The sequence below is a fragment of the Nipponia nippon genome, unplaced genomic scaffold (genome assembly GCF_047370975.1).
Source record: "Nipponia nippon isolate SJK-2023a ecotype South Korea unplaced genomic scaffold, ASM4737097v1 scaffold_5, whole genome shotgun sequence".
NCBI classification, from domain to species: Eukaryota; Metazoa; Chordata; class Aves; order Pelecaniformes; family Threskiornithidae; genus Nipponia; species Nipponia nippon.
In genome coordinates this window covers 72,942,153-72,964,240 of record NW_028262369.1, presented here as the reverse complement: position 1 = coordinate 72,964,240, position 22,088 = coordinate 72,942,153, and the positions used below count along the sequence as shown (strand labels likewise).

General features: G+C 41.7%; 1 protein-coding gene across 15 annotated transcripts in view; it reads right to left on the bottom strand.

The window, feature by feature from the left end:
* The window catches only part of PIKFYVE (phosphoinositide kinase, FYVE-type zinc finger containing), a 70,594-nt gene that overhangs the window by 43,831 nt on the left and 4,675 nt on the right, over window positions 1-22,088 (bottom strand). For 10 of the 15 annotated variants that reach the window (XR_015699153.1, XM_087734038.1, XM_087734043.1 and 7 more), the window contains 8 exons: window positions 21,047-21,226; window positions 14,605-14,723; window positions 11,671-11,842; window positions 10,724-10,931; window positions 7,461-7,550; window positions 4,087-4,225; window positions 1,282-1,439; window positions 354-465 (listed from right to left, as the gene is read on the bottom strand). Coding sequence is in view for 14 of the 15 variants with exons in the window: in XM_087734038.1 (XP_087590164.1) it covers window positions 354-465; window positions 1,282-1,439; window positions 4,087-4,225; window positions 7,461-7,550; window positions 10,724-10,931; window positions 11,671-11,842; window positions 14,605-14,723; window positions 21,047-21,226 (1,178 nt within the window). In the remaining variant the exon portion in view is untranslated. Of the gene's footprint in view, window positions 1-353; window positions 466-1,281; window positions 1,440-4,086; window positions 4,226-7,460; window positions 7,551-8,528; window positions 8,709-10,723; window positions 10,932-11,670; window positions 11,843-14,604; window positions 14,724-15,394; window positions 15,475-20,960; window positions 21,227-22,088 lie in introns of those variants that run through there. The other 5 variants (XM_087734049.1, XM_087734048.1, XM_087734042.1 and 2 more) reach the window with 5 other exon arrangements.

Sequence of the window (22,088 nt, the reverse complement as noted above, 5' to 3'; positions counted from 1 at the left end):
GATTCTAGATTCTGCACGTGATAGCACAGCTGCCACAAGCACAGACTATGCTATTCCAAGGCCTCTGTGGAAGATGTCCACCATGAGAGGCACTGGCCTAGTTTAGAGACCCTTTCCCCCACTTTAGGCAGCAATACACTTAACAACTCATCCTCCACAGACAGGCCCAAAGCTTTCTGGGCAAATGCAGCTTCCTCAGGCTTTAAACCACTAAGGAAGAAGACCTGGACCCCAATTCTCTGTACAGGAAAGCTGATTTAGAAAACATACAATGGCTGCTGAACACAGGATTAGAAAAGATTCTAGTCAGCCACCAAACGCAGCAAGAACCATAGCTTCCCTACTCCTTTTACCTGTAATGGTCTGTAGAGAGCATACTCATCTCTGAAGAGCTGATCATGATGACTGACACATTCTAGCCAGCGTCCATCAACCAACGCTTGTCCTATTGCAATGGCTTGGACCCTGGAGATGTAAGAATAGAGATGGTTTTCTAAGTCTAGTTCTAAACACACATGGTTTATGGTACAAGCATGCTACAAAAGGAAAGGGTCATTTGCTACGCACTATTTGACTCATCAGTATCCCATTGCCATGTTTAATCAGTCACTATTTATAATATTGTGGGGAGGCAGCAGAGTATACTGGTTCAAGTACAGAGCTAGATGAAGAGACTGCCAGTACTCTAAACTCAGCTGAGGTGTCCAACAGATGATTAAGACATATTGGTTTTGCTCCTCCAATATTGTTAGCTTGAGTTATACATACGGAGCATCTCTGCTGAGTGAGGACTGTTGCTCTACACTGAAGAACCATCTCAGTTTTATCCCCCTCTCACATAGTTAAATACACCAGATTCTTTACACTCACTTACAAGGTTAAGAGCCTGCCAGACCCACCAGAAATTTAGCTATCAAACACTATTAGTGATCTCCCATCCCAGGGGCAGACTTGCCCTTTGGAGTATCACTGAACATTTTTGGACAATCTTTGTAATACACTCACTGTTCTCCAACTGTTTAAGTGATACTTGTCCCATAAGCTGCCTCCCACACCAGCTCCCAAACCAGACAGCCCCCGTGCCCTGTTGTTTTGGGTCACACAAAGTCAGAACCCTCCCTGCTTTGGTAGGCAGTGAAGAAGAGACCTGAATTTTCTTTCTTTCTCATCTCCCTGCAATTGGTCTATCTCTGCAGTCTAAGGTACCCTGTATCAGCTAAAACTCACAACCTCCTGTCACAGAAACAGAAGACACCTGCTGTCTTAAAGCATCAGCGTTACCTTGTGGTTATGTGCCCATTTCTGATGAGCCAGTTGACCAGCTCTTTTCCTACAATACAGTTGGGATGTGTCCGCAGCCAGTACCGATGGTCCTGAAACTCCATCCCACTGTTGTGATGGCAGATTTTCTTCCACAGATCTTTCAGCTGGACTGAGTCCTGGACAGGGAGATGTGCAAGTTACTTACTAGTCTGACCTTAGCACTGGTTTCAAGGGCATCAGCCTGGGCCCTCATATCAGGTTCTAGATCAAGAGTCCTCCACAAACAGGCATAAAATCTAAGACATTCTGCACAACCTATGCAAAGGTGCAAACAGAAACAGCAAACAGACATGAGATCAGCTCCTTATATCCTTCCTTTTATATAAAGTTGAGAACAAGGAAGAAACAAACTGGGTACCATCAGAATTAAGTGGTTTCTGTTTTTAATGTGGCAAGATTTTGTACTGCCTACAAGATACTTACGTCCTCACTACTGCCCTCTTGCACCCTATTCTCAAATTCACATGGTGTGTGTAAACGTAGAGGACAATGAAAACTCATCCTTGGAAGAGGGTTCTTCTATATAATCTGTGCTCAACCTAGGCTTTGTGAAGCATACTAGTCCGTTATCAAGCCCAGATATAAAGCAAGTACTTGACACAGCAACGCACACTGCTATGTTCAAGTTCTGAGACACCATTTCTTATTAAGGATTCCTTTTTCATTGTCCAGTAGCAAGCCTTTTTTAAACACTGCTAGCTTTGGCCACTAAGCAAAGAAGGTGTGTACCCCTCCCAACTCAATTAACCATTTTTGACTCTGTGGATCTCTCCCCCTCACCACTTGGAACACTTCAGCCTATACCTCAAACTTATTTTCGGGCCTGTTAAGCATGTGTGCCAACTCTTATGTAGGCTACGCTCCATCCAAACTGAGCTGTGTCTCCGCACCTGGCCCCTTTTGCTTTCCCACATGCACCCTGGCTTGGCACAGCACAATCCATTGTTGCAGAGTGGAAACTGGGACCTGGGATTATTTTGAGAGCAACAGAGCACCCCAAGGGGTGGAGAAGAGACACTGCAGCTCACTTTCTCAAATGCCTCACTCATTCTATTTTTGTGTAACAGAGAAAAGAAAGTTTTAATTACATTTTAACTGGTTTCAGCTTTCCAGTAAATTGCCAGACCCACGTTATTGCACTTTCCCAAGGGTGCCCTGAGATCCAAGAGTTTTGCTCCACTTCTGTTACTAGACCGGCTTTCTGCTTTTATTTCCAGCAGTGGCTGTCCTGGGTATTATCCTAAAACCAACGTCAGCAGCTTCCCTTACGTACCAGGAGTCAAATGGATCAGTAACGGAACACTTCATGGGATCACAAGATTTGATGCAACTGGCAATTCCACAGTTCAGCTGCCTTGTAGTTTACCCTTAACTCACATGGTGAATTCAGTAAAGTGGACAAACTGGCAGAACACAGCAAATCCTTTCAACTCAAGGATTTTGACCTCTAGTTCACAGACGTATGTGCTTACACCAGCGTACGTACATCCCCCCCCGCCTTTTATTTCATGAGCAAAGTTCATAAGTCTTCTTAATGGAATATGTTAAGCTTTAAATTAACTCCTGATACAGAGTCAGCTCCACATGCTAAGGGCATTAAACAAACAGTAAGAATTCACAGAAAATCCTACATTAATTGACACTGCATCTTCTGCTCTTATACAAACAGAAGCGATACTACCAATTCTCTTCTCCACCAAGGAAGGAAACAGACAAAAAAATTAAACAATGTGAAGCTGAAGTGCACTGGGACTTGATCATCTTGGTCCAAGTTGTGTTTATAGCATTTTAAATTTCATTCTTCCTGCATTAACATGCTGACACGGGGCAGGGTGGTATAAAGAAGTGCCTTAAAAATATGTTTCTCCCTCATGTGGTTATCCATTTACAGAGCACCCTGAAAGGAGTTGTGCAACTGAACAGGAACTAGAGTGTTTCTGCACCTTCAGGAATACTTGTATGTGTTTTGCTGACAGCTGGCAAATACCTGACAACACAAAAATTAGCCTTCCTGATTTTAAATTGGCAATGGGGAGCAATCTTGAATCTTTTAATGTGTGAAAAACACTCCCTTCCCTTCTCTGCATCTTTTCTGCCCCATTTGTTGGAAACACTTCCCCTCCCTCAAAGAAAAGAAATACTGTTTTCTACTGAACATTGTACAGTAATTGCCACCTACAACATTGCCTCTGTGGGGAGGGGATAATAGGATTACACAGAACACTGCTGCATATTGATTTTTCTTTGAAAAAGTATGTCACTACAACCTTCTACAAAATGTTATATTTATTCTGCAAACAAGGGGATGGGCCAAGTTATATTTTGGCCCAATAAGCTGTAACAGCTATAACTCATTCATCATGGTGTAACCATTTGGAAGCAGCCATTTAAAGTTTCTGACTGTGTGGCCTATGAACGGGAAAATCTGAACTTGAAGAAATACAGAATCAGGACACTGTGTTACAGCTGCAACCATGATAGGTTTAACCCACAAGGAGCCACCACACACCAACTCCACACTGCGGAACACACTTCCCAAGACTAAAACTTTAAACACCTTATGCAAACTTCACATGAAACTATAATTTGTTTCAGGAAGATGGAAGTGTCCAAAGCAGCATCAATATTTTTCCATCCCTGCACCACCTGGAGGAGGGGTCCGGGTGAGAGTGCTCAGACAAAAGCCTTTAAAGGTAGCAAGATACAATAAAAGCGAACTTCATCGCCTTCACAGAGCAAGACAAACAGAAGTCTGAAAGGTACCAGAAGGATTTTGCGCTCATCCTCGCTGGTCTCTGCCTTCATATGTGTGCGACTAGCCTGGGGGCTGACAGATGTCTCATAGGCAGGCACCATTGGTGAACCTGACCGATCCAGTGACAGGTTAGTGATGCTGGCTGATCTGTAGAGGAAGAGAGAAGAATTGAAGTGTAAGTGTTCATTGTGTCATGCTTCACCACAGCAGGCATTGATCTTGTAGCATGCTAAAAAGGAACTCAAGCCTGTGACATTGTTCACTCTCCTCAGTACAGACGTACTGCTTAAAGCTTCCTCTCCTGTCAATAGAGGAAAGGATCCCTAGGGAGCAAGTGTATTGCTTTGGAACATCTAAGTTAAACATAAACTTTTGTAAAGCTCTTTGTAGGAAGCAGTTAGAACTAAGTTTAGGCACGGCAATTCATATATGTCTGCATTTAAATACACTGGGGAAGGGATGGGATGCTGGGTAATCAGAAGCTCCAGCAGTTTGAAGGCAAGATGCCAGCAAGGGCAGACAGCACCAGGATCCCTGTAACAGGGCACTGAGATTCCCCCTGTCCTTGACCCATTTAGAATTCCTTCTCCTCAGCTCTCCGAAATACATGGCTGACAGCTTTCAGAGTCTGGAAGTTCAAGCATCTGCTCCCCAGGGTGGCTAAACTGTCTGCTGAAGCTGGAGGTCACTCCAGCTGGCAATTTTCCTTGTACTGCGATATGGAGCATCCACCTGATCTCAACCCAGCTGTTAGGAAATCTTGGCTATGCACTCCAGTACAAGCACACCATTTTGCAATAATCATTGCAAAGCTACAAATGCAAATACAAGTTCCAGATACCCTCTGCTCCAATATGCCACAACTAGACTAAGCCTCTGAATAACCAGAGTCCAACTTCCCATCACATAGCAGCAAAAAGCATGCCGTGTAAGCTATTCCTGCTAACAGCGCTCTAAGGAGTGAGGATGGAAAATGCTTCTGCACAGAGCAACGGGGAAGCTCAAAATGCCAATGCTGAACTGACTCAAGAGGCTTGCAGCAGTCTCAGTGATGACAACTGTTGCCAGCCTCTAGTCTTTGGAATAAAACTCAGATAACTTCACAGAGCTTGCTAACTGGCTAACAGACACTGATTTTCTCAATGGATGATATGGTTGAGCCTAGGCACGAAATAGCAATGCCACCCTATTTCAGCCTTTGTACTGCAAGGAAGTAGGCACTGAAAGTACAAGTCTCAAAATCACTGCTTTTTCTTCCTCTGTCTCTTGAGGAGGAATACTGGGCTGATAAAGGGCTTTAGTTACGACCTTTTTAGTCATTTATACAGAATCACAGGAAACTATGTTGGCACTACATCCATATACATCTAAGGGTGATAAGCAAAAACTTTCTGTCATAGTCAGGCATTCAAGGCAGGCTAAAACTCTGCCAGTCTTCAGATGCTCTCAAGTTAAACAAAGTTAGAACTGGCAGAGTTATACAGCTTAACAGAAAGCATTCTTATTTGGAAGATGAGACTGACATCAAAGTCCATCATTAAGCACTCCTCTCTGTTGTTTTGCAACAGCTACTTTAACTGTGCCACCTACCTGTAAGCAGCAGGGATTTTTAATTTGTGTAAAAGGGCATTAAGCAAGAGTTAGAACAGTCAGATTTCATATCTGTGTCTTTATCATCACCAGTTACACCTCTGACTTTATTGTATTTATCTTTTCTAAAAACAGAGGGGGAGATTTTGCAATGAAAATCCCTGTCCTTTAGAAGGACCTGCAAAGGAGAAGTTCAAATCCCTCTGCTTGCAACATTTGACTGTTGTGCTGTTTTTTTCCCATAAATAATCAGTCTGAGAAAAAAACAACACATATCCCCCCCCCCCCCCCCCCCAGGGAAAACAAGTAATACTAAGTAACTTCTGATACCTGCATCTAAATGCACTCAACCTGCATCTTTTTTGCTTCACCTCATCTAGAAAGAGGCATGGTCAAGCTTGCCTCAAAGAAACATCTACAGCTGCTTTGAGAAGATCTCAAGGCTAGCATTGCTTAGCCCAAAGCCAATAGCTTTGTTTCCACAGTTTCAGAATTTTGACAGAGATAGGTTATACCTCATCATTACTTCTCAAACGTGAGTCCAGACAGGTAAGTACTATGGTGAGGCCATGAATAGTCAGAGTTACATTTTAACTTGAATGAGCAGTTGGGCCTGCCAGGTCCAGCTTGGAACCCTCCAACTACTGCATGTGTGAGCAAACAGCAAAAGCCTTTTAAAATAGACAATGGGAAGCAAGAGAGCATCATCAAGGTTTCAGACATTTCTTGATGTCACTGCAGTTATTTAGCATTAAACTTTTAACTCTGGACTCCTTGCCATGTTTGCTCAGAATTGATTTTTGGTACTGGCTTAATTCACCAGTATTTTACTTCCCCTAGGTGAGATGTTTGGTTCTCCAGCTGTACAGTCAGCGTGCATCTCCTCCAAACCATCCCCATCACACAGAAGATAAAGACTCCAAGCAGTCCATTCCCTGAAAGGCACACCCAGTATCCTTCTCAGCTGAGTTCCCTAGTCTTTGTTGGTCCTGCCAGATCCCTCCGAATTACTAAACATTCTGCATTCCTGTAACACCAATGCAAAGAACTCTCTGAATGTCTCCTAACTCCAACATTGAAATTTGGATTATCTTTGCTCTGTTCCTCGTATCCTTGCCTCACCTTTATTTCCCCAATTTAACCATAATGGAAGGATGTAACCAGAACCATAGCAGAAGCACTGTGAAGTGGAAATTACTTGTTCTTCTAATACCAGCCTATTTAGTGGGATTAAGCTCAAGCATTCACAACTTACACTACAGCTCTCATTAACATTTCCAAGTTCATTCCAGCACTCTTGCATAAAGAGCTAAGATGGGATTTTAGCCTAAGAAAGCCTGGTAACTTAAACGAGATTATTCTTAATGGAAGAGCAGAGGGAGCAGATGGGGGGAGGGGAACCCACAAAACAAACAAACAAAAACAACACTTCTGCTCCTCCATGACCTCAGTCTTTGCCTCCCATTACCAAGACTCTGTTACTCCCTTTTCTTCAGCTTCCTCAGAACTCTGCCTTTCTTAGCCACCTCTTTCCTTTTCTGTCCTCTTCACCACCACCTCTATTTGCCTGACTCAGCAGCAAACTACAGGTTCCTCAAAAGTAGTACATTTATTAATATGAATATGTACATAAATGGTCTTTCCTTACCATTACATACGGGTAACAGGGTGTCCCATTTTACACATGAAACAGCATGCTCAGTAAAAACAAGACCCAAAATACAGGCTTTACAGTGAAGAGCGTGCTAGGTGTGCATCCAGAACAGAAAATACTCAGACATCACTAGTTTACCTGTTCCTAGCTGGTGACTTCCCTGCATCCTCCTGCACAGACCCGAGGCGTGCTGACAACGTGGTAGTTGAAGAGTCTGGGTGAATCAAACTGCAAGGAAAAGAAGCGTGTTACAGATGTTTGAGAGATTTGCCACAGGCAGCAGCATCAGAACAGCTGGAATTAAAATACAGTTAATTATAACATTACCTCTCATTCACACCCATGACTGTTAAATCAATGAGGGAATAGGGAAATCTTTCCCCATCTGTAGGCCAATGATATCTGGACGACAGTGCTCAAGTCTTGTCCTTTCAGACCCAAGTCTTGGACAATACAGCCTCTTCCCACTTCTTGTGTTATCCTGCCTTCCCACCCTCTTCTCCTATATCCCTTTCTTACACATCCTCCTTCCTTACAGGTTGCTATTACTTGCTTTGGAGGTAGAGGCATTGCCCTCATCTCCCCAACACATCATCTTTGCAATCCAAGCAATGCTATCTATAGCTATTGTTAGACAGCTTTTATCAAGATAGCCTGACAACCTTCTATAATTGTTTAACCTAGAATCATAGAATTGTTTAGGTTGGAAAGGACCTTTAAGATCATCAAGTCCAACCACTAGCCTAGCAGTGCCAAGTCCACCACTAAACCATGTCCCTAAGCACCACATCTACCCGTCTTTTAAATACCTCCAGGGATGGGGACTCAACCACTTCCCTGGGCAGTCTCTTCCAGTACCTGACTACCATTTCAGTGAAGAAATTTTTCCTAATATCCAACCTAAACCTCCCCTGCTGTAACTTGAGGCCATTTCCTCATCCTATCGCTTGTTACTTGGGAGAAGAGACCAACCCCCACCTCGCTACAACCTCCTTTCAGGTAGTTCTAGAGAGCAATAAGGTCTCCCCTCAGCCTCCTTTTCTCCAGACTAAACAACCCCAGTTCCCTCAGCTGCTCCTCATAAAACTTGTGCTCCAGACCCTTCACCAGCTTCGTTGCCCTTCTCTGGACACACTCCAGCACCTCAATGTCCTTCTTGAAGGGAGGGGTCCAACACTGAACACAGCAGTCAAGGTGCAGCCTCACCAGTGCCAAGTACAAGGGGACGATCACTTCCCTGGTCCTGCTGGCCACACTATTTCTGATGAAAGCCAGGATGCTATTGGCCTTCTTGTCCACCTGGGCACACTGCTGGCTCATATTCAGCCGGCTGTCAACCAAAACCTGATCACTATCACCTTTGCCATCCTTTTCCTTCAGCCCCAGGAGGAAGGAGAGCAGATGTTCGTACCCATCAATGTAAATTCCTACTGGCAAAAAAAAAAAATGTATCAGATATAAGCCACTACACTCCAACTGATACAGCCATACTGGCTGTGCTCTGGGATGTAGACATGTTACTAGCACAACAAATGCTCTTCGTGAGAAAATATACACAATACAACTTTGCCTGAGTAGCTGTACTTGCCTAGAGTACACCACTCCTTCACTATTAAAGGACACGGCCCTTCAAGTCAGTTAAAGCAGGAGCCCATGCCTCTATGTTCCAACTGCTCAAAGAGCAGAGCAACGTCAGACACGATAATACAGCATCACTCCCCTAAATGCTTTACGCACTGTTCTGCAGCATATGACAGCAGGAGAAGCAAGAGCCTTATCTCAGGTGTGTTATTTTGGGAAGAGACTCAACTCCCAAGTTTTCTCCTGAAGCAAACTACTTCTCACACCTATTGGGAAAAAAAACCAAAACAACAGCAACAACAAAACAACACCTTTGTTTCCATCATGAAGCTGCAAGTTGCCACTTTCCACTGCAGTGCCGTTGAAGTTCAATGTCTTGAGTTTAAATCTCTGAAGGTCAATCAGGAACTTACCAAATGCAGTACTAAAAAAAGCACTGTAGGCCACTGCAAAGTTTTACATTTTAAGAGCAACAAGCACTGAAGAAAATTTTTACCCTCCTAAAGCAATAATAAACTACCTAATCTCAATCTCTCTCCCTCACACACACAAAAGCAGTCCATGTTTACTCAGTGCCTCCCAACAAGACTAAGTGTTCTAGAATAGAAAGAGTTATCAGCCTTTCAAGAATCAGCAGTATTTTCCTCAAGTGCTACAAGCTGCCCAAAATAAAGATATAAATACTTTCTTTACATGTTCACGTCTACAAGCTGTTGAATTGCCGCAATAAAGATAGCAATAACACATCAGAAGACAGAACTAATGATACCTTCTATTATTTTGTACACCTGAAAAGAAGCATTCCGAGCGCACATACTTATTCCCTAATTCAAAATTTGGTCATATTTATCCCAAGCATTGCAACATTACTGCTTAAGATGACCATGACATTAAACCAGAAGTACTTTATTTAGGCCTAAAGCTGATTATTTAATTGCTCCCATATAGGAGCACCATACTCTGAAAAGCAACATGCAAAGCAAGAGTCAGGGTATTTCTGAAGACAGCTGTTTTTGAGGTTTTTCTTTTAATACTATCAGAACCACTAGAAGAGTTCTGCTGAGAGAGGCACATGTCACTAACACTACCCCTCAGTTAAAGAAAGGCTCTGACTCAAGACCTCCTCAGTAGTTTCACACTTGCCTGTTCTTCTGTTTTTAGGGAAATGAGCACAAATACCACATCTGATTATTTCTTCCTGCCCCCACATTAAATTAAATCAAGGTCCTCAGAAATTAACTTGCATACCACTTCAGAAGTACAATGTTCTGTTGTTCATCTTCTAAAAATAAAGATCCCCTCATTCGACAGCAATAAGAAGAAATATACTTTGAAAGGAGATCAGAGAACCTTTACAGCTGTCCTTTCAATCCCACTTCAGTTGAAACAGGTGGTTACTTCCACCATTTCACTCTTATTTACACAGAGAGCATCTCTTATATTCTTTTTTCCAATCCAAAACCTGATAGGTAAAGCATCAGTGTTACATTGACTTGCTTTTTGATACATTACTAGTTAGAAGGGATGGGTTTTGGGTTTGTCTTTTTAAATTCTGAAGGTAAAAGCCTGCTCTGTCACTGGCATACAATCACCAATTCAACAGGCTATAGGAAGGACTGCAAATAATTTAAAACTCCACTAAAAAAGTTTCCACATTTCAACTTGAAAAGAATATCAGAAGCAAGCACAGGATTAGATTCTTTTTACAGGAGATATACTTCTAAGTTTCATAGATGGAAACCACCAGCTTTTGTCTAGGCATGTGTCAGCCTGAAAACACAGTTAAGATTCTGAGCCCAGCCTGAAGTCATTCACTTTACCTTTGCCAGGTTAGATCCTCCTCCAGAAAGATGTTGCGGCTAGCTTTACGGCTCCCAACTGGCGTGCGTGGCTCACCAGGATCCAGCACTGATACAGAACACGCAGAATCTGACAGAGCGTTTAAGTCTTCCCCAATGGAGTTACTGTCTGTGGAGTGTGCGTAGCTTAAGGCTATTTTGCGGCAGTAAGTGCAGGCTCGGAGATCCCCTACGGAAAGGGGAACCAGAGAGTGTAAGTGAACAGGAACAAATAGTACTCTGTTCCTACAGGATCAGAGGCATGTAGTGGTAGGAAAAGAAGGATTTCGTGTTTCAAAACCTCTTTGCATGTTGAAGTCTAGTTCTCATATTCCCTTACAGAGCAAAACCCTGGATAATTATACACTCAGGGAATTTCTCCAAGTCAAATGATGCATAACACATGAACGGTAAGAGAGGGAAAGGTTGCAGGGGCAGGGAGAGAGAGCACTGAAAATCATGGTACACTGAAATCATGGTACAACAGTAGCCAGTAGACAGGACATACCAGCTGATGTCTGGAAATCATTATCTACATCAGGAGATGTCTAGAGTTTGGTAACTGGTATTTGAAAGAGTTTCCCTCACCCTCAATTAGAACATGTGGCTCATTGCTTTTTAAAACTACCATTACTAAGAGCAGCTTTTACTTGAGTACACTTTTTGTACTCAACATCCTCATTAAATAGTGGCCATATTTGTTTTGTCATCATGGACATAGTGTTCGTAAAAATAAGCAGGCATGGCATAATCCACCATTGTGCATGAAGAAATTGGTAGAATTAGGTCCTGTGATTCTTTTTGCTTATTTCTAAGCCCACTAGAGACCTGTACAGCATTCTCTAGCAGGTGCCAGAATCTCAAATGCAGTAGTCCAAACAGAGCTGAGCACACAGAGAACGTTCTGCTTCTCAACAGATAAACCCTACCTGTGTAGCCCATGAATTTTCCAGGGATTTCCTGATTGCAGCATCGACTACAGAAGATCTGCCCACAAAGTCGACAGTGGTGCCTCCGCCGGAAGGTGGTGAATTTCTCACTGCAGTCATAGCATTCTTTGCACTGGCTGTCAGGCATCCAGTACTGCTTCAAGTCACTGTCCTACAAGGGAAGGCAGCAAAGAAAAACTTTTTTGTAAATAAAAAAGCATGTTTACATTCATGATTGCTTTGTAGACTGTGCACATGAAAAGGACAATTTGATATATTCATATATGTGTGTGTGTGCACACTCTTGCGTGTAAGTACAGACATGCACAGAAAGGATTTTTCATGGGGTTTTATAGGGAGCCGGAAGGCTGAGAGAGTTCTTAACCCTCAGAGTACATCTAGTAAGCCTTTGCCTTCTTGACCCAAGATGGAAGCAAAGCAGATAAAAACTATCATGAGCTGTAGATAAAGGTCAAGAAGAAACAAACATATGAAGTACTGATTGTTCTTCCCTCTCATTTGCCCCTAGCACATAACAGGCCCTCAACTAGCACAGTTTAAAAAAACAAACAAACACACACACACCAAAAAACAAAACCCACACGTTAGTTGAAACTGTTATCCAGGGGTAAATCAAGTTACCAGGAATTATCAGTGCAGGAAGATCATTTCAACAGCTAATACTGGGATGTACTTTGAAAGGATTATAGATACATGTAAAAAGTTTTGTTGTATGATCAAATTCTTCAAAACCTCAGTAAACAGTTGTAAAAGCCTGTGTCCCGGACTGATGTTCTTTCAAAACTCCAGGCTAACTGCTTTGTGACGACAACTGTGGAATACACATCCAGCAGATAACAACATATACCGATTTACAGCATGGGTGCAGCCACAGGAATTTTTGTCTTGTTTTTAAGACTTGAAAACAAAGAGTTAAAACTTCCATTTGGTGTTGTAGCTATAAACAGAGCAAGACAAATATCTCAATTATGATTCTGAGCACATCAGCTACAATTACCATGGCTGGAGACAACTGCTAATGGTCACATGACAGCTCTGACTGTGAAACACTCTTTGCTAAAGTTCAATTCTGGCACTAAGCTTTTTCAGAGGGATTGAATACTCTGGGTTTTTCTTAGGAAGAGAAAGTGCTGCAAGACTTTTCTCAAAACAACCTGAGAAGAGAGTAACCACAGAGAAGAAAGGTGATCTGTACTCTGATTTTCACATAATCAAAAAAAAGCATACCCTGAATTGAGGTTTATTTTTGCATGTTCACAAAGTGAAGTTTGACATAGCTGCTAGACCAATTTTGAGACCAAAACAGCTATGATCAACATGACAACAATTCCATGCTGTCCTCACCCAAGAAAACTCATACAGAAAGAGGTCGAAGACTGCTCAAGGCAGTCTAGTGTTCAAGAGAGTCTAGAAATTTTTAAGATGAACACCAAGCTTCAAGCAGGGAAAGCTGCTGTGAAGAGCTCTGCCAAGGAACTGCTGCAAAGCTGCAGGCAATGCCGATTAACGTGTTTTGCTGCGGCTCTGCATGATAAGCCAAGTCTCTGGGTCTGCCACATAGAGAGTGGCTGTTCCAAGCAGCAGTGCCTCCGCCCACCATCTCTCCCACATTGCCTCTGCCCCACTTGCACATGACTGGGTGTTTAGAAACACAGCCATTGCTGGTGACACCTTCCAGCTCTCTGCCTTGTTCATGTCAGAGCCAACACTCAGGACAAGAACAGCCTACAAGGAAGGGTTCAGCACAGAAGTCTGGCCTCCGTTAGCAGCAGAGGTTGATTAGAGCAGTACATTCCAGGATCTGACACACGCTTTCTACAACAGTAAAGTGGCCTCCTGTAGAGACAGACCAGCCTGGAGTGACTCAAGCAAGACATAGCTGCAGTCAAGGGCAGCGATGCATTACCATTTGTACAGAAGTCAGCATGCTGACAACTAACGTACCGCTTTCAGAGAAAAATCTAGACGTACTAATTTACTGCTGCATCCTGCCTGTGTGAGCACTTCTCCAATAGCTTCAAAGATGTCTGAAAATCTCCAGGGCCTTCAGAACCTGCCACAAACTGAAATATTAGTAGGGGCCACACTCAACGCCCTGCTTACTGCAATGACAGGCTTTTGTTTCACCCTCAAAAATATGGCCCTTTTTACCAAAGCAAAGTTACTCTCTCAAGCAGAATAGCACTGGAAGCTGAGTGAATTTACTCAAAGTCTACCTGTAAAAGCTACCAAGCCAGAAGCCCTTTTCCTCTTCATTCAGTTTAATTAAATGTACTTTTCCTGTTCGGGTCTTGCTCCGAGACACAGCTATTTATACTGCCACTTATAAATAGTTGTGGCTCCTTTTCTCAACTAGATCCTCCTCTTAAAGGCATCATGCAACACAGCAGAGGGAGGTGAAATCAGCAAGTCAGTAGCAACCACCAGACCCTTATCCAGCTGAATCAAAACTGATTAACAGAACAAGCCTTTCAAGAAAATATTGCTGACCAATTATTACCACAGTAAGTAGCAGATTCAATTCATCCTCAGAATTCTCATTACTATTTGTGACAGTCAATGTGTTTCACCTGCGCATGGTTAGCCTTCATGGGAGAAAACCCTCAGGTAATACTAGATTAGGCAGTACAGAAGTGGGAAGAAGTCTAAAATGAGAGCATCTGGTCCAAGTTCAAGAAGCTGAGCAACTGCAACGTTTCACTCCCACAATGTGACAGATGTTTGACATGTCAAAAGTCAGCGTCAACTTAAATTGTTTCCCCTGCACACAGAAGCATTTTTGAGTTTAATCACTCATCCTTCAAACATTTGAAAAATAACCCCGTGATGTATCTAAAAATGAAGCTCAGAGAAGCCCAGTAAACAGTTCAGTTTCTAGATAGTTTGGGCCTACAAATCCCTCAGAAGAAGTACCTGGCTCTTCCCCTCCATGATTTCTTTGAGGCGCTTTAAAACGGTGCTGAGGCTTCTTAACTGAACTGCTGTTCGAGGATCATGACCTCCAAGAGGCGGTTCTACTTTCCTTCGATTGTCTGGAAGGGAAGAGAGAGTAGTATTCATTTCTTCCATGATACATCAACATTCACATCACAACACAAAACCCCATTAGAGGGAGAAATGTTCACATATGTAAGCACTTTACAAAGTTACAGGGTGTATCACTTCTTGCCCTTGCACTCTTCTCCCCCAAAAGGAGCTTCTGATGCCACATAGCTTGCTTTGACTGACATTTTAAATACCATCCTCTGTGTTTACAAGAACCAATTTAAGTTCTCAGAGAATGAAAACTTCTTTTAAAGAAGTGATTTTCAACCTACTATATGAACCTTGTAATAGTCTTTTAGAAAGCACTGAAGTCTCATTTTAAAATGCCCTCAAGGATATTAATACTTACAAAATAATTGCAACAATATTCACATTCATTCTAGGACTGGTGTAACTCAATGCCTTAACCTGAACTTATTTATAAATGACTACAGCAAGTCTCTATAGCAAAGAGACTCCTGAATAAAAAGGTAATGCAGTTAATTTCTTTCCTATAAAACACTAGATTACTTTGAAGCACTGCTGTACGAGTTACAAATAGGATCCTTCTCTCCAGAAGGATCTGCAAACACAGTGCTGTATTTACCTGGATGATTAAACATTTTCAGAGTCGCTTTTCTGCATCAACAACTTTTCTGAACAGTTTAAAGTTCCTTACCAGCTTCGCTGCTCTCCATCTGACTAGCATTTTATTTTGATTCCTCCTAGTACACGAAGAACAGACATGGCTGCTTTCTGTTTACTGCTTTAGATATCACTGATGTCAGCAGGAATGCTGACAGCACTAGCAGAAGCGCGTTAACTGTTGCCGTGCAGTAACAACTAGGCTATTCCTTTGCGTGCAGCAGATCAAAACCCTTAGAGTAATGTGATTAAAACTGTGGGATTCCATGACTCCTCTTCAGGTTCTTAGTAGACATTTTTAGTTAATCAACCCACATATAACTGCCTAATGACCTATGTACAACAAAGAATCCATAACCAGAGATGATTTTGAAGAGACTCTACAGTGCTTAAACCGAGTTCTATGGCTAGCCACTTGGAATTTATTTTTTTTAAAAAAATCAAACAAATATACTTTTGGACAGTACCTAGTTGAGTATTTTAGGGTGATTAAATGGACTTTAATATTTCAAGAAAACATTGATAATACCATAGAAACCTTTGCCTCCTCCTTACTTCTCTCACAAGATCTACGCTGCATTTACTTCCTGGATTTCCTGCTGTAACTTCTGAATTCAAGAATATCTTCTTTCCAGGAATGTTGCTTTCAATTCAAAAAACTACTATCAGGCCTCCTGCCTAACTAGCTACAAATCTTGTCAGGCAAGTGATTCCCAAAGTATGAACATACACAGCACTGAGGAAACGCCACGGGTAACTCCACACTGGTTCTCTTGTTAGTTAAATGTGCTTTTCTGTGTTACATAAAAGAATGTCAAAAGGATATCATCTACATAAGAAAAAGCATGCCATCAGCAGTAGGAGCACATGGCTAACCTGTTTATACTAGAGAAGTTGATCAATTCTCACATTAAAATTCAATTGGCTCTCTTCCTTTTCAACTATGTGATTTCTCCCTTTCTGAGGGAAAACACACTGTATAGCAAGAATGTAAGAAGTCATTGTTCCTGCAGTACAGGACACACTGTGTCTATAACACCATCCTTGTAAAAGAATTCACGTGTATCTTAGGTTAACTCTTACTCCCGATCCAAATTCAATTACTATAAATACCACAACCATTTTCTCAGTTAAAGCACTCACGATTTACAGATGTATATGTTTTCAGTATTGTAACCATATTTCCTTATTTCACCATTAAATCTGCAAAACTCATGTTCCCTTCCACAAACACGGAAACTATGAGAGTATTTTTCCTGCTTTGCCTACATCATCATCCCAACTGCCATCAGTTGCACTTCTGAAGAGATTTCACATCTTTTTTTGATTTGACCCCAAGAGGGCTGACCACACTTACACATCTAAGTAGCAGTAAGCCTTTTTAGTGCTCCTGAAGCAACAAACTCAGTATTTGCTACTAAAAAAAAAAACAAAAAAACCACAAACCAAACAACAAACAAAACCCAATAAAAAAAACCACACATACAAAAAGCCACACACCCCACCAGCCACAATTAAAATTACACACAACAAATCGGGTTTTTAAAATAAAATTAAACTTTATTTAAGTGTTATTTAATCTGTTATGACAATCAGATCAGGTCCACAAACTTTTGCTTGTCATTGTCCAATCAGCACAAAAACAACTGCAGGAAGTAAAGACAGCTTCCTCATGGTTTTGATATATATACAGTCCTTATACTTTCTCAGTCCACAACTCTACCATATCTTCATTCATTTATTCTTCTTCCCTAGCGAAACACTCATACAAGACAGTCATTTTTTCACTTGATATCATTTTGTATTTAACAAACAAAAGCCAGCTGCATCTCAGCCCTTCAACGTAACACACCAACATGAGTGTGGAACATACCTTTTCAGGACTACCAGTTTATGCAGCAATTGTGTTTTTCCTATCCATTCTCATCTACATATTCACTGAACAAAACCTCAGTATACCAAAGGAACCCCATCTAGATTTCCAATTTGACTTATTTCTAATTTATTTATCCTTCTTAAGCTAAAAATTAGTTCCTACAGCTAAAAAAAAAAAAGTCCTCATATTTCAACAGTAACCCTCATCCTTCCTATATGTATTCATGGCTGCTGATCCTTGGCAAAACCTATACATCTTCTGAAATAGCCTATGTTTTTCTCCTCTTTTTCCTACTCTCCCCACCTGAAGCGTGATCACTGGGAAGGAACCTGCAATACCATTCCAGCTATGATTACCTACTCAGTACACTCTTCTGAGTTCAGCCCACAGAGAGATTTGCTCAGGAAGTCATGCAATTGTTCTGCATCCTCAGTTACTGAATCCCTGAAATATATTTTTCTGGAGTTTCTTTCATGACCCTGTGTATTTTAGCATTCATTTTACAGTGAATGACAAGTCAAGAACACTATGAGAACTACTTTGTTGCAACTTAACTGCTAGTTTCAGTTCACAGGAAGACAGCTGACCATACCCTAACACAAGAGGTACAACAGAGAGCTTCACACAGTTTCAACAATAAACAAATACACCCACCAGGGATACCACAGTTTTGCTAATACAAATCAAAATGAACTGCTTTCTAGTTATTCATTGTCAAAGCATATAATTTCATATTCAAGTTCACCATCACAGTTCAAACATTGCATCTTCCTCAAGTCACTGCCATACAAAGTACTGACATGAAAAGTATGAAAGCTGTCCTTAACTTCATTTTACAACATGCATTTTCATTTTCCAAAGCCTTTTCCAACAGAAAAGATGCTCTGGTAATGTGTCACGTTCTTTATGAGTCCTAGTAACCACCACACACTCTCCTCAGGCCTTCCTCCCCCTCCTATGATTGTTGGCCTTTCCTCACTCCTCCTAAGCTCCTTCCCCATTCCCTATTACTGCCAGTCTGTTAAAATTGTCTAGCATTAACAGCATTATCCTGCCTGACAGGGTAACAAGCTAGAAGTGCTTTTACTACCAATGCTCCCTCTCCAATTGGTCAGCATTTCTAGTTCTCCTTAAACTGGATTTGCAAGCTGTGACATTATCTCAGTACAAGACTATTTTGGTTCAGTCCAGCACCTCAAAAGCACTCAGCTGACAGCACACACAGACACATGCAGTCCAGTACAACCAGCTGGGTCCACTGTCTCTGCAGAATTGACACCAGCTCCCCAGCACCCTACTCCAGCACATGAGGATGCAACAGATCACCCAAGAGGGAGGCCACAGAAGTCAATGCAGAGCGTCAGCACTGGTTCTCCAGCTGTACAACCCACAAAGCATCTCTGACATAAGCCACGCATTCAGCAGCTTCTCCTATTTTCACAAAAGCACCAATAAGGTGCTATTATAACATTTTCACGTAAGCAGTCCTGAAGGGAAGCACACAACTGAAATCCTACATATCTGATGCTAGACAGTTTCCTTCAAAAGCCACCATCCCTCCATCTTGTTCTGCGTTTACAGTTGTCAGCCAGCATGGTCCCTCAGCAATGAGAATATCTGCTGTGCAGACAGTGCAAGCTAATGGACAGATGACGGATGGGAGTCAGCATCTTCAGGAGCTATTTCATTCCATCACTGTTTAGAGGCATCAGCAGCCTTTTATTTATTTACTCCTTTCAGTTTGCTTAAGCTTGGCATGTTATTTAAACTCAAGTAGGCTAGAGAGACCTTTGTTGAAGAACTTAAACGCGTCTTCCTGCCTACACTTGCCAATGTTATGAAGTGTGAGAGTAATGACCAAGCCTAGAGAGACATTTACAGGCCTACAGATATGAGGTTGCAAGAAAACTCAACTAGATTAGACACCTAACTGTCACTGAACTGAGTGGGTGAAGTGACGTACCAATCTAGGTGTTTATGTAAATCACATCACTCCTTTTCATACTTTTCATTCTTTAGATATGAGAATAATTTGTAAGATTTTTTTATGCAGCCTAGCATCAGCTGCAATGGCAGAAGTAAAATTCTTCTCTGCTCAATGTTCAGAAATCCTCAAAGACCTAATTATTCAGCACCTTTTAAGACAAAAGAAGGCCTGAAAATTAATTTTCTGAAGTTTGCTTCAAAAAAGCAATGCCTGATTTTTGCAGAGGGAAGATGCAAGTATTTTTCCCCTCTTCAAATACAGTGAGATGACCTGAAAAACTCCCCTGAAACCTCTTCACCAATCCAGTACACTTTCATTTGGATTACACAGAGTTCATGTTTGTTACAATACCAAGGTTATTTGGGGGAAGATACTCAACAGTGAGTCAGGCCACTTAGCACCCAATATCACAAAAATCTCTTCAAAAAGCCAGCAATTCCTGCTTGGTCTAACTTTACTTCTTTCCAGGCTGGTTCATCATCACATTTTTCTAAGCGTACTTTCATCCAAACCCAGGGACACGAATGGAGGTCCTGAAAAGGAGTTGGAATAATGCAGCAATGGTTTCTCCCACACACCTTAGACCAAGTCTCATTTCCCTGGCTGTCTGCTCCCAGTGGACGTCAAACAGCAAGATTATTTCTACCTTCTGAGTACCGAACAACCTACTTCACCTAAAGGTTTCTAACCTGTAATCCCCAGATAATTTCCAAGCAATTTACAAGAGGTAACTAAGAATGAAGTAAAGTAAATTGGCAAATCAGCCAAGAGCATGCTGCTGTACTTGGGGCATTTGAGAAAAAAGCTTTAAAAAAAAAAAAAAAAAACAAAAAAAAAACCCAAAAAACCACACCACACCAAACAAACCTTAATTGGTTTGTTGCAACAGGTACAACTGAATAACACAAACAGTACTAGAGGGCAAGGAGCAAAATGATGAATGTGTTCAACTAAGACAGGATGCAAATGACTTAGATTAAAATGCTAGCTATCTGTACTGGACTTTTGCCTGGTTACCAAGACTAGATATCTTTCTAAAAATCCCATACACATTAACACTGTTTAAGATCCCATTTGTTTGCACTAGGTACCGTACTCTTGGAAATACTGTCTTGCACAGGATTTTTACCCAGCTTAGCAGTTTGCTCAAGGCTATCACAAACAGCCAACAGTAACCAGGTAGAACTCAAGAGGGACCTCTGCAATCTACTTACTAGCTCTTCCAGATTTTCATAAAGCCACTACGCAGCTGGCACCTTTGAAATCACATTCAATTCCCATTCCAGCTAAAAGAGATTCAGTATGGCATCTGGCAATAGTTCCAGGCTTAGGAATAAAAAAGGTTTAGACACAAGTTCCTATTCAATTCTCCTCTAAACAGCTACAAGCCACAACCTGCATTTTTAACTCCCTTGAAGACGCAAACATCAACCCCATTCAGACTGAGCTCTAAAGTTACAGTTTGCATCTGGCTGTTAAGAAACTGAAGTCTCTCAAGACAAAGCAGAAATTTTCAGATCAAGCTTCAAGTGACTTTAAGACGTTGGATGTGTTTTAGCAGCCTCTTTTGTTCCAGATTGTTTTGTGATTGAAACAGCAGAGCCCCAACAACAGTGTCTTGCTGGAACACTAAGAAGGGTGGAGGAAACATGCTTCTGATGTTGAAGTGTGACCTCACTAACAGAAGCAGCGTAGCCTGATACCAAATCCTGCTATCCATCTAGACAGTCAACGAACCTTTGTTCACCTCCTTCCACCTCAGTCTGAAGCATCCCAGACTGGCTAGTACAACATTCCCTTGTAGCACAAAGAGCTGAAATTACCCAGGGTTGCAGATGACCTTCTTTGCAGCTCACCAGTCAGCTGTTTTTTGTAAGGAATCGGTGACCTCAGAGACTGAGCCCTGGTGGGATGCTGAGGACTGGACCAGCCACCACTCAGTGCTTGTGGATCACTCTGTCCTGCCTCTGCTCTCTCTGCCGGGGATGAAAGCCTGCCATCATCTGGAGTTGACAAAAAGCAAGAAACCAGCTGTTCAGACATGATAAAGAAAACCAGTAGTGCATGCAAAACTAAGGGTAAAAAACTCTCACAAATAGCTCATTTGGATCATGATTACACATAATAAAACACATGAATTTTTAGTCTGAAAAGTACCATACAAAACATGGAAACAGGCCATTATGTAGAGCTTCTCTGTCAAGGAAGCTATTTCAGAAATATCCCTAATGTGAAAAGTGTCTAAAAAACCAAACCTGCAAGCATGAATTATTCTTGCTATATGGAATAGCTACGCTTCATTATCAGCTTCTGCCCTGAAAGGAGTTTTTCAGTTATGTTAGAAGCCAGTACTGAGGTCATATTAAAGTTACCGCAGCCTTTAATAAACCACGCTTTTCCATCAGAGGATCAAGTATAGACAGGTTCTCATTGATTCCAGTAACATGCCCGTTTCATGTGCTGTTTCAAGGTTGTTTTCCCATTCTCTCAACACAATAGTTTGCTGACTCTAGCTACATTTGTCAGAGACAAACAAGTGAAGCCAATGTTGACCACATCTTACGTTACTTTCAAGAAATTAATAATGACAGGTGATATTCTACTATGCAAACTATTAGCAGCCATACCAAGTAATTATTTTTCATTCTGCATAAGAAGAGTCTGAACAGATCAGTTTGCTTATGCAAAAAGCTATCTTGGCCCTTTTTCCCTAGCCCAAACATTGCAGAAGTGTGCTTAGCAGAGCTGGATAATGAACAGACTAAACAACAGCAGCTGACCAGTTTGCCATCTCCAACAAAGAGACAGACAGCTTTTGCACAAAACCAAGGTGCATTCATTCACCACTCTTTGCAGTATATTTCT